Source organism: Spermophilus citellus (genome assembly GCF_964194105.1).
Source record: "Spermophilus citellus genome assembly, chromosome: 9".
Lineage (NCBI taxonomy): Eukaryota > Metazoa > Chordata > Mammalia > Rodentia > Sciuridae > Spermophilus > Spermophilus citellus.
In genome coordinates this window covers 59099772-59112112 of record NC_138191.1, presented here as the reverse complement: position 1 = coordinate 59112112, position 12341 = coordinate 59099772, and the positions used below count along the sequence as shown (strand labels likewise).

At 37.7% G+C, this 12341-nt stretch overlaps 2 protein-coding genes across 7 annotated transcripts in view; one reads left to right on the top strand and one right to left on the bottom strand.

Annotated features, from left to right (window-relative positions):
* The window catches only part of GLMN (glomulin, FKBP associated protein), a 49420-nt gene extending 40193 nt beyond the window's left edge, over window positions 1-9227 (bottom strand). The window contains exons 1-3 of one of the 4 annotated variants that reach the window (XM_081305344.1): window positions 9143-9227; window positions 8290-8355; window positions 7761-7886 (exon numbers count right to left, since the gene is read on the bottom strand). In XM_081305344.1, coding sequence (XP_081161470.1) covers window positions 7761-7886; window positions 8290-8328 — 165 coding nt within the window. In that variant the 5' untranslated portion in view covers window positions 8329-8355; window positions 9143-9227. Of the gene's footprint in view, window positions 1-829; window positions 866-3617; window positions 6901-7760; window positions 7887-8289; window positions 8356-9061 lie in introns of those variants that run through there. The other 3 variants (XM_081305345.1, XM_081305346.1, XM_081305347.1) reach the window with 3 other exon arrangements.
* RPAP2 (RNA polymerase II associated protein 2) overlaps window positions 9197-12341 on the top strand; it is a 106010-nt gene continuing 102865 nt past the window's right edge. For all 3 annotated transcript variants that reach the window (XR_014023450.1, XM_081305342.1, XM_081305343.1), the window contains exons 1-2: window positions 9197-9380; window positions 10305-10350. Coding sequence is in view for 2 of the 3 variants with exons in the window: in XM_081305342.1 (XP_081161468.1) it covers window positions 9308-9380; window positions 10305-10350 (119 nt within the window). In the remaining variant the exon portion in view is untranslated. The remainder of the gene's footprint in view (window positions 9381-10304; window positions 10351-12341) is intronic.

The window sequence follows — 12341 nt, the reverse complement described above, 5'->3', positions numbered from 1 at the left end:
AGAGATATGAATGGAAAGTACTCCCTCAAGGGATGGCTAACAGCTCAACTATGTGTCAAATTTATGTTAACAAAGCAATCCAGCCACTTAGAAATCAAAATCCTGAACTACAAATATTTCACTATATGGACAATGTATTATTAGCACACAAAGATAAAAACATATTGTTAGAATGTTATGCCATACTTACAAATTTATTAAAAAATTATAATCTAGAGATAGCAATAGATAAAGTACAATTAAATTATCCAATAAATTATTTAGGAGTTCGATTATCCTCAACCATGGTCCGCCCACCAAAAATTCAAACACAAGTAGATCAACTTAAAAAACTTAATGATTTTCAAAAGTTGTTGGGAGACATAAATTGGATAAGGCCTTATCTAGGCATACCAACAGGAGAATTGGGACCTTTATTTGATATTCTAAAAGGTCCATCAGATCCAAATTCACCCTGCATGTTAATGCCTGAAGCAAGAAAGACATTAAAACTCATTGGAAAATATGCATTTGCATAGAACTGATATGTTTGCCTTTATTATTTATTGTACTACCAACAAAAAATATTCCTACAGGAGTATTTTGGCAAGAAGGTCATTATTATGGATACATTTATCTTTTTCTCCTAACACTATTCTTACTAGGTATCCTGAGGCTGTAGGACAATTAATACTCAAAGGAATAAAAGCAGCAAAGGGAGTATTTGGAATTTCTCCTAATAAAATTATCACCCCATATACTATGGATCAAATTGATGAGTTAGCTAATGAGTTAAATACTTGGGCAATAATCGTGTGCAAATCTAATTGTTTATTTGATAATCACTTACCATCTAATCCTTTGTTATCTTTTTGGTCCTCGCATCCTGTAGTTTTTCCAAAAATGACAAGAAAAACACCTATCATGAATGCTCCAAATATATTTACTGATGGGTCAAGTAACGGTACAGCAGCAGTAGTTACCCCTGATCAAGCTTTTACATTTTTAGTACCCAAACAATCAGCTCAAAAGGTAGAGCTTAATGCAGTATTACAAGCTTTTGTGATGTATAAAGATTCTGTATTTAATTTATTTTCCAATAGTCAATATGTAGTTAATGCTATTATATCCCTTGAAGATGCTGGTAGGATTTCCCCCTCCTCTACTATTTTCTCTTTGTTTTCCACTATACAAAGTTTAATTTGGGATAGAAAAGATCCATTCTTTATAGGACATATCAGGGCACATACAGGATTGCCTGGAGCCCTTAGTTTGGGCAATGATTTAGCAGATAAAACTACACATGACATACATATTTTTTTGACATTAGAAGAAGCTACAAATTTTCATAAATCCTTCCATGTCAATGCTAAAACTTTACAAAAACGTTTTAAAATAACCAAGCAAACAAGCAAGACAAATAATAAAACAATGTCAAAATTGTGTCACCTTTTTACCACAAGTTAATCTTGGAATCAATCTTAGAGGACTCATACCTAATCATATTTGGCAGATGGACATCACACATTTGCCACAATTTGGAAAATTAAAATATTTACGTGTTACAGTTGATACTTCTTCTGGATTTCTGATGGGCTCCCTTCATACTGGAGAAAAAACTAAAGATATTATAGCTCATTGTTTACAAAATTTTGCCACTGTGGGCATTCCAAAACAGTTAAAAACAGATAATGGCCCTGGCTATACCTCTACTTCTTTTAAGCAATTTTGCTCATCATTTGGCATTACTCACATAACAGGAATCCCGTATAATCCACAGGGACAAGGCATAGTTGAAAGAGCTCACCAAACTATTAAAATGTATTTATTAAAACAAAAAGACGGAATTGGGAAGGGGTATATATCCCCCAAAGATAAACTTAACATAATCCTTTTCACATTAAACTTTTTAAATTTGGATTCATCAGGGCTTAGTGCTGTGGAAAGGCACATGTGTCCAAAAAATGTACATAAGCCTAAGGTACTTTGGAAGGATATTCTAACAGGACAATGGAAAGGTCCTGACCCAGTAATTGTCTGGAGTTGGGGATCTGTTTGTGTGTTTCCACAGGGAAAACAGCAGCCGATTTAGATTCCAAAGAGACTAACTAAAGCGATTTCTACAGACCAAAAAGAAGATGATTTGGCTCAAAGTCCATAACAGCTGATATCCAGAACTCCAGTTTAGCTATCCTTACATCTTCGACAATGGTTCTCCCACACCTGGAGGCTAATGAGTGATGAGCATCATAAAGGCCTTGAGACTTACTTGTGGAAATACCATCAAACCCATATGCAAATTACAAGGAGGAGGATGAGACTGCAGGATCAACTAATAAAAAAAAAAAAAGGATGAGCTATCAAAAGAAGAGTCAAACCTAGGTGGTAACTAGGATGCTTTTTTCAATATCTATTTTATTATGTCCTCTCCCATGTCATGGAGTTCTATTTCATTTTTTGAGCTCATACAGACCTAGGCTAATGTTTTTCTGATCAGTTCTATTTTTGGATTAACTGTGGAGTTTTTAAACATTGCAATGGAGATTTTACCTGTGAAAAACTATAAGGCCTTTACTGTTGTGTGTGCATACTTGTGTTATGTGTTGTATGTCTGTATGTATGTATGTCCATATATATTATATGAGGAGCGCTCATGAAAAAAATGGATCCAAATATCTTTTTCTAATTCACGTGATTTAAACAGTTTAATTTAAATTAGGTAACAAAAATAGGAGATTAACAGATCTGTTTGTTTACTTTCACTTTTCTTTTTCATTATATCTAATTCAGTTCAGAATAATTTTTAGTGCCTGCTGGAATGTTATACAATTTTTTTTTTTTAGTCATCACTGCCAGAATTCCTATCTTCATCCCTGTGCCAGTGAAGACAAAGGTAGAAGAATTTCCAGTATTATGAAAAACCAAATGGGACTTCAGAATTACAGCTACCATCATCACAACTGTTGCTGTTTCTGCTGCAGCTACTACAGCTTCTGCGATGGCTGTCACACAAACTGTACAAACTGATGCATTAATATTTACTTCAAGAAGAAATAGACATATTAATGGATTCCTCTGCTTTAAGCTGCTTGCGGAACTTACCTGGACTATGTATCATTTATATGCATTAAGAACTGATACAACAAATTGTAATTAGTATCAGGGTATCTTTGCTGATGGTGTCATCGGTGGTACAATTTTTCCAAAAGGAGCCGTCAATTGGCGTTTTGTATCTTCCCCCTTCTGTTTGTAGCAGGTTATCCACAAGTATGGCTAATAATGCTGGGCCGGTAGTCAATGATGGGTAAGGTCCAATTGCAATGGTACCAACCTAAGACAGGAGGCTGACGCCTTGAGGTCAGCTTATCCGATGACAGGTAAGGACCATATGTAGTATTGGACAACCTAAGACAGGCACAGTCCCTAATCCACATACTTGTTGTTTATATTAAACAAAAGGGGGAGATGATGAGGGCCACAACCAAGTTAAGATGGTGCCTGGCAGTAGGCTAGGAGGAGTGGTTTCTGAGCCAATGCCAGCAAGCCATTAAGATGATAAGGATTCCTTAATGACTGACTGTTGTATCTAGTTTATGTTAATTAAGTTAAGCTGTGTGTAATTATTTGGGTATATGTACCTCTGCAGTCTGGCAGAGAGGTGGTGCCTGCTTCCTAGGGTACCCGTTACTTTCAGTTCCCGCTGAGTTCACTTGCAATAAAGTAGTTCCCGCTTCAACCTTCAAGTTGCTTGTAGCATCTCCCAGTTATTTCGCCCAGCCGGACAACAGCATATATGAAGAAGAGGAAATAGCACATACAATACCTCCTTCTGACCCCATCCATTTTACAATACAGGTAGAGTTTGAAGAATAGAAAGAGAATACTCATCTCAAAGTAGGAAAGACAGGATAGGCCTTCCAAAAGCTAAGCCTTTTAGGAAAAATAGGTCTGTCAGGCACAGATAGGTGGAAAAAAAATTCAAGGCTCTGAAATAGCAATGTGTAAAGGTATAAGGCTTAACAAGTCTTGGAGAACTATCAACAGAGTATGTTAGGGTATGTGAACACATTTTTGCAAAAGAGGAAATACTATCTATTCACATCTTTGCTCATTTATCAACTATACATTTTAGAGTTTGTTATATCAACTTCCATGTGTTCTCTATATGTTAATATTAAGACAGTTATATTTATGGCAAAAAATTGTTAGGTTTTACTTTTGAGACATGGACTTGCTATGCTACCCTTGCTATGGTCTTGAACTCCTAGCCTCAAGCAATCCTCCAGCCTCAGCCTCTCAAACAAGTAGGACTTCAGGCACACGCAACCACAGCAGACAACATTGTCTTTATTTTTATGTAGCCAAGTATAATAATTTTGTTTGTTTTTGTCCCTTTTTTACTGCTTTTAGCCTAAAATGGATTCACCCCTAGATATTAATAAGCATTCATTTAAAATTTTTTAAAATGTGTATTTCACCTTTCTTTATATTTAATGAAATGTTAGGAATTTTAACAAAGAATAAAACAATCATACTTTTTTTTTCTAACTTAATGAGATAGTTCAGTTGATCTCTTTGAATACGTCTGTTACTTATAAGTGTAAAAGAATCCTTCCTTCCAAGGTTTTTTGTTTTTTTTTTTTTTAATTTTTTAGTTGTAGATGGACACAATATCTTTATTTTATTTATTTTTTATGTGGTGCTGAGGATAGAACCCAGTGCCTCACATGTGCTAGACAAGCACTCTACCACTGAACTACAACCCTAGCCTCTCCTCCAGAGATTTGATATTTTGTTTTCTCTCATTTTTTGTGTGGCTTCACTTTTAATATTTAGCATTTTACTAATCAGGAATGTGTTGCAAATCAATAACTAAATTTTTTCAAAATTACTCAATATTTTTCCATTACTTATTAAATAAACCCATACTTATTTTTAAAAACCTAATTAGTTCCTGTAAGATTCTACTTTTCCAAAGCACTTCTTTCCCTTTACAAAGGTGTACTTACTCTCTATAAGAGATCCTCTGAATAATCATCAACTACAAGAGAAATGACAGCTTTGAATAATATTTTGTATATAAGGGTTGAAAATTTTTCTTAAAATATTTTATAAATATTCTATTAGCTACAGGATAACCCAGTCACTAAATAATGTCTCATGGCTTTAGTTAGGGTTAAGGAAAGATGGTAAATAATTATAAGGAATTGGACTAAATCCTGACTGTGGTTAACGTATACTACCCTTTTTTAATTTAGTACTAACAATCATACGGAATAAGACTGTGACTCCTAATTTAAATGAGAATGCCAAAGTTTAGACATTAATGACAGACCCAATATCAGAGAATTCTACAGGTCCCAAGCTTATGCATTTCCTCCTATACTGCTAGTTCTCCACTGTGGGCAATTTTGCACCATACCTCCCAGGGGACATTTGACAAGATTTGCAGACACTTTTTGATTGTCATTACTGAAGGAGGTGGGTAGGGAAGCTACTGGTATCTCACAGGCAGCCTAGGGTTGTGCCAAACATTTTGCAATACACAAGAGAATCCCTCAAAATAGAGAACAATCCTGTTCAAAATGTCAATAATGGTAAAATTCTAAACTATAGTGTCTTAGGACCACTTCCCTATTTATATTTATCTGTTTTTTTTTTTAAATATTTAACACAGATTAATAGTAAATCTTTTTCTTTTTTGTACTGGGCATTGAGCCCAGGGGACACTTTACCACTGAGCTACACATCTCTAGTTCTTTTTATTTTACAACAGAGTCTTGCCAAGTTGCTTAGGATGGCCTCAAACTTGGGATCCTCCTGCCTCAGCCTTCTAAGTCTCTAAGATTACAGCTAATAATAAATCTTGACGAATCCCTTATAGTGTCACCTTGCAAAAATATTAAGTTGTAGTCAGTTTTAAACATTATCTTGTCAAAATCTGAATCTCTGTGATTCTCAAAACTATTAAGACTAAGCTTCACTATGCTTGAATCTATCCCATTAACCATTCAGAAGCACATTAAAAATAAACCACTGAGGGGTGGAAATCTCATGAAAATAAAAGGGAGATTAATAGAGAAAAGGAACCAGAGGGAGTGAGGAAGCAGGGAAAGGAGAAAAAAACAAAAAAACACCCAATTACTCAGGCATGTATTGACAGTTACAAATTCCCTTCTCCCTCTGCCTCACTGATGGAATGTTGATCCTCACCTCTTTAGCAGGCCTCTTCCTCAGTTCCTTAAGTTCCTCAAGATGGGCTCCTTGGGCCTCTTCTGCCACTTTTCTGTGGTCTAAGGCAAATACTTCCCCTCCCCTCAATTACCTAATCTTTAAACAAAACAATAACTAAATCTCTTGTTTCTTTACTGAGCTCAAAACCTTACTTTCCAATTGCCTGCTACATCTTAAAATTTCCAAAAGTCAACTCACTTCCTTCAGGAAACTTTCTCCTTTACTTAAGTTGCCTTTTTCTGTTCAGGATATCATACACTGAATTGTCCTTTCAGAAGCTAGAAATGTGTCATCCTTGCTGCCTCAATCTCCCTCACTCCCATAATCACTCAATCCCTTCTATTCTACCTAAAATTTTCTCATAAGTACTATATAATGTTAACCAGAGGTAAAGCAGAGTGGTTAAGAGCTCCAAAACCAGAATAGATATGAATCCTAATGTCACAAAAAAGCTGAGTTACTTTGAGGCATGTCATTTGATCTTTCAGTTAATTGTTTCTTATTTATAAAATGAATATTTTTTTTAAGATGAGGGTCTCACTATGTTGCCCAGGTTGCCCTTAAATTTGGCACTCAAGGGGCTGGGGATGTGGATCAAGCGGTAGCGCGCTTGCCTGGCATGCGTGCGGCCTGGGTTCAATTCTCAGCACCACATACCAACAAAGATGTTGTGTCCGCCGAGAACTAAAAAATAAATATTAAAAATTCTCTCTCTCTCTCTCTCTCTCTCCTCTCTCACTCTCTTAAAAAAAAAAAAATTTGGCACTCAAGTGATCCTCCTACCTTAGCCTCCCAAGTCTATACATATAAAAAAATGAATTTAATAGTAGTACCTATCTTTGGGGATTTGTGAAGAAGCTTAATAAATTAATAGATGTCAAGTATATAGATAGCATTTGGAAAATAGCAAGCTTAAATATTAGTTGTTACTGATTTTATTGTTAGCAGCTAAGTTAAGTACTCTCAAAGGTTATCTTCTGAGAATGCAATTGGGAAAAAAAAAATCACAAAGATTTAAAACACATGAAGCCCTCTACCACTGAGCCACAACCCCAGCCCTAACTGTTTATAGTTTGAGAAATCATTCTCTACAATGGGAAAGGACCTTGTTTGTGGATCAGGAATATTTTACTTACAATTTGATTTTCTATGCACATCTGACATAAAGGGGAATAGGATGATCACAAAATATAAGTATCTAGTTTGCTTGATATTTATATTTCTCAATGTAAATTAATGATTCAAATGTTATTTTTTGAACACCTAAAACTGTTCCTTTTAAAATTCTTTATATTTCAGCACTTGCTTCATTTATTCTGCCTCCTGATTGCTAGTTGTTGTTTTTTTGTTTATCTCTTCCAACACACTGTAAGTACCTTAAAGTATATTAGTATTCCTAGTTCCCTTTTTCCATTTTCTACAGTGAAAATTTAAGTTTGTTATTAAGTTTATTCTTAAACGTTTGATGGACAAAGGGATGAATAATAACATGTGATTATTCTCTTCTCAAGTAGAATCTGAAAAGTAAACACAAAGATTGTACTTACTTTATTCTTTTCATTTTGAATAATTGCTATTAGTTGGTCCGTGTGCCCTTCTTCTATACATCTCTGGCCTGCTAACTGAAACAGGCCAAAATCTTCTTCTTTAAAGTCATGCTCTTCTAGAATTTGCTGTAAAAACAAAATAAACAAAAGAATAAGCATATGCAAATAAAAATTCAGTATGACAACTTCTTAATTTATTTTCTTTCTTTGTAAAAAGGGAAATGTTTAAATCCTAGATAAATTCTTTGAAATTTAGGATTATAATAATTGCTAAGTGATTTTGAAATCTACTACATATCAAAGAATCCTATGAAAAGGATCAGCACCAAAATTAAAGAGGTTATTTAGATAAGGATATCATCTGTACAAATAATCCAATCTGCTGTCCTGTCCTCATGCTATTTATTTACCAGCCAAAAAAAGCAAGGATTAAAGAAGATAAGTAATCTGAGTAACCACAAAAGTAATTAAAAATGATGTCCTTCCCATATTTTAAAAGAAATTTTACACAAAAGAAAAAATTACTTACACATCTTTTAATTATGGACTGAAGTTCCTCCACAGCCATTCCTAATTATTATTTCTAGTTTTGATGCTGAAATGAATTAATATAAAAAGTTAACTGATATTGTTTCATTTTGTTCAATATTAGAAAACATTATAAGGAAAACATAAGGTTTTACTATTAGTGAATGTTAGTATGTTCACTTAAGAAAGTAATTTTGCTTTGGAAAAAAAAAAACAACTTTATTGCATCTTTTTAAGAGCATAGTTTTGAAAGAAAGAACCCTTTGGAGCATTCCCTAGAGGACAGGCAAATATGCTTTTAAAAGGCAAAGTATTTCTTCCCTGAAAAAAAAAATTTTTTCCACAAGTTGGGCCTAAAATGAAAATTGTAATCACTGGGGAAATTTTTATTTTTCAGTGTCCCACGACAAAAACTGGAATTCAATACAAGTCACCCAAAGGGGGCTGAAAGTTCAAACGCCCTCCACCCCATTTCACTGTAGGAGCTGCACTCCCCCAAAGTAAATCACTCCAGTCAGTGAAACCGCCATATCACACCGAGACAAGGCAATTGGCAGTCCTCAGGAGAACACCATCCGGCTCCCGCCGAACACCGGTTTCTCGAGGCGAGAAGGCTCGGCCCCAGTCTGCGGCAATAAGTGGGCTCTGCCGGTCCTCTAAGGAGGATAACACCCTAGCGCGCTTGTAGGCGGCATCCAGAGGAAGCCATTTCTCCCGACTCCTGCTGTACTAGGCGTTCTGGTCCCACCACCTCGCGGGGCCTAGTCACTCACCGCGCCGCTTCCCCCACCGCTCGCCGCGCACAGCTAGCCAGGCACACCCCCACCCCCGGACCTCCCGGTGTGGTCACTTACCCGCCGGACCTCGCGGTGCGCTTAGGCAGCAGCCACCACTTTCGACCCCGCAGGCCCCGCTCCGGCCCCGCCCCCGGGCCCGCCCCGGCCCGTGCGACGCGTGTGGAGGCGGAGCTTGGCGGGGGACGCCGGAGGCGGCCCCTGATCTTCTGACTAAGCTTCCCCATGGCTGACTGGGGTCGGCCACGCTCAGCCGGCCAGAAGGCCCGGGGTCCCCGCGCCTCCCGGAAAGCTGCAGGTAGGAAGAAGGGTCCCTTCCCATGTTTGGTTCCTGAGAGCTGGTCCCTGGCCTGGCTCCAGGCAGAGGCGTGCGGAACGCTCTCGAAAGGCCGCTCCAGGGAAGGTGGGGTGGACCCTGGAGTTGAGAAAAGCCGAGAGCTTCCCACCGCGGTCTTTTCGACTTCCCGCCGGGATCCCCTTGCCCCTTGGCAGATGTTTCAGGATTTCTCCCAGCATGCGCTGTGGCCGCTTCTCGCGGAGGGGAAGTGCGGGGAGGTGTTGGGAAACCCCAGGGAGCAAGTAAATGACCTGGGCAGCCTCAGTATTGTCAGGCAGTGCGGCTGGCCTTGATCTCTGGACTGGACCTTTCAGACAGCTTTCATGCCCAGTTCCAGGGAGTAAGGGACTCACTCCCCTGCTACACCAGTAGTAAACGTTTGGGAAGTGAAGATGTTTCCCTCTTAAAGTACTCAGTTATCGAATTTGGGGGAGCACTTAATTAACGAAGCAACTGTGATACATAAGAAAATTCAATCTCTAAAGAGATACATTTTAACAAAGAAAAATTGGAAAGTAATGCACAAAAACAAATTGTACTCCCTATTTCATTTTGATTTACACACAGCATTGGAAATGAAATATGTGGGCAAGAAGAAAAGATGACTATAGTTTGTTATTTGGACAGGAATCTCTACCTACCGTTTGTGTAGACTTGACCTGGGTGATGCGCTGTAATCCCAGCGACTCAAGAGTCTGAGGCAGGGGGATCACAAGTTTGAGGCCAGCCTGGGCAATTTAATGAGACCCTATTTCAAAATTTAAAAGAATAAATAAAAATGACTGGAGATATAGGTTAATGGTAAAGCATTCTTGGGTTCAATCCCCAACATATACACACACACACACACACAAAAGGCAACCTATTTTTTTTTTTTAATTGTAGGTCCTAAAGAGACAAGTGTTTTGAAACAAGAAGATGTGTTTAAAAGGTGAGTACTATTTGGACAAGAGCATTCACTATTATATTACCTGTTATATTAATTGAACCAATTTTAAAAACGATAACAGCTACTTATTTTGGAGAAAAGTGTCATGAGAGGGAAGAGGAAGATCTGGTAAGCACTATAAACTCTTATAGGCTGTTACATCCCTCTACTCTAGGTTTTAAGAAAACCAAACTGGAGACTGCCAGCATTCTGAGACAGGTGTATTTGTACAAAGATGTTGTGGGAACAGTGTTCTTGAATTTACAGATACTCCTTTCCCACCTCTTCGGGTCTCTTTTTTATGTTTATTTTTTAGTTGTGGTTGGACACAATACCTTTATTTTATTTATTTATTTTTATGTAATGCTGAGGATTGGATCCAGGGCCTCGCAGTGCAAGCGCCTCTACTGCTGACCCACACCCCTAGCCCTTCAGGTCTGTTTTTACTGGTATATAAACCAGAAACTCAATGTCCAAGTTTCTCTCATTATCACTCCAAGAAACTTTTTTTTTTTAAATTATATCAAGTCCATATTTTCATCAAAAAGCTGTCCTGTACTGTCTTTTGGCTCCTAAAAAGACAGGACAGTGCTGGGACTAGGGCTCCCACCTGTAATCACAGCAGCTGGGGAGTCTTAAGACAGGAGGATTTTGAGTTCAAAGCCAGCCTCAGCAAAAGCAAGGCAATAAGCAACTCAGTGAGACATTGTCTCCATATAAAATACAAAATAGGTCTGGGGATATAGCTCAGTGGTCAAGTGCCCCTGAATTCAGTCCCCAGTGTGTTCCCCCCACCACCCTGTGGGGGGGAAAAAAAGGCCAGATAGTATCTCAGGCTCATGTCACAAAAATATTTCTAGAATAGGAGTAGTCTATGATGGAGATAAGATATATATCTATCTATGACTTACCACTTTATAAAAACTCACTAATCTGTATTGACTTTTATCTTAATTTACTCATTTTTTCTTCCTAAAGTGATTTGCTGATTGTAAGATATTCCAGTCTTGGATTAGGTCCTGAGGATATGGTATTGAACAAAATAGACACAATTCTTGTAACCACTTGAACAGAGAAATATCAGTTAAGCTAATACAAATAAATATATAATTACAAATTTTGATATGTGCTATGAAGAGAAAGATTAATGTTATGAGGAGAAACTAATTACAGAAGTTCAATTTAGATGGGGATTGGCTGTGGGTTTTCAAGGAAAAGCCCTCTGAGGAAGTAATAATTAAACTGAGACCTGAAGGCTAAGCTTGCATTAACCATACAGAGTAGCCACTTCAAAAAAAGATGCCTGGGGCACAGGGCTCAGTGGTGCATGCCTGTAGTCCTAGTGGCTGGCTTGCTCGGAAGGCTGAGTCAGGAGGGCTTCAAGTTGAAAGCCAGACTCAGCAAAAGCAAGGCGCTAAGCAACTGGGTAAGGCCCTGTCTCTAAATAAAATACAAAATGTGTCTGGGGATGTGGCTTAGTGGTTGAGTGCCCCTGAGTTCAGTCCTCAGTACCAAAAAAAAAAAAAAAAAAAAAAAGATGCCTGGGATGATCTGGGATAATGTGTGCATTTGGGCAAGGGAAAAAAGGAGCATAGGAAAAGGTTAGAGGCAAAATTCTTCACATAGTACCTGGTAGGTCATGGTGAGAAATTAGGTTGTCTAGTTGCAGATGGGAAAACTTAATGAAGTAAATGTTGAAGACAATAGGCTGAGAATCATCTAAGAATGGAGAAACTAGATGGATTCAAAATCTGTTTTGGAAAATAGTTCCCTGCAGAGTAGCACCATATTAACTGGGCTTTAGGAAACATTACAAGAGTAAAATTTAATTAATATTGATTATGGTGGTGAATTGCAACTCTTCTCAACATTGATCTGACCACAGACCTTACAATTTGAAGAATATAGGTAAGCCAAAATGTTTTTGGGTTGTTTTGTTGTGATGCAGTACTGTGGATCAAACTCAGGGCCTCTTGCATGACAGACAAATATTC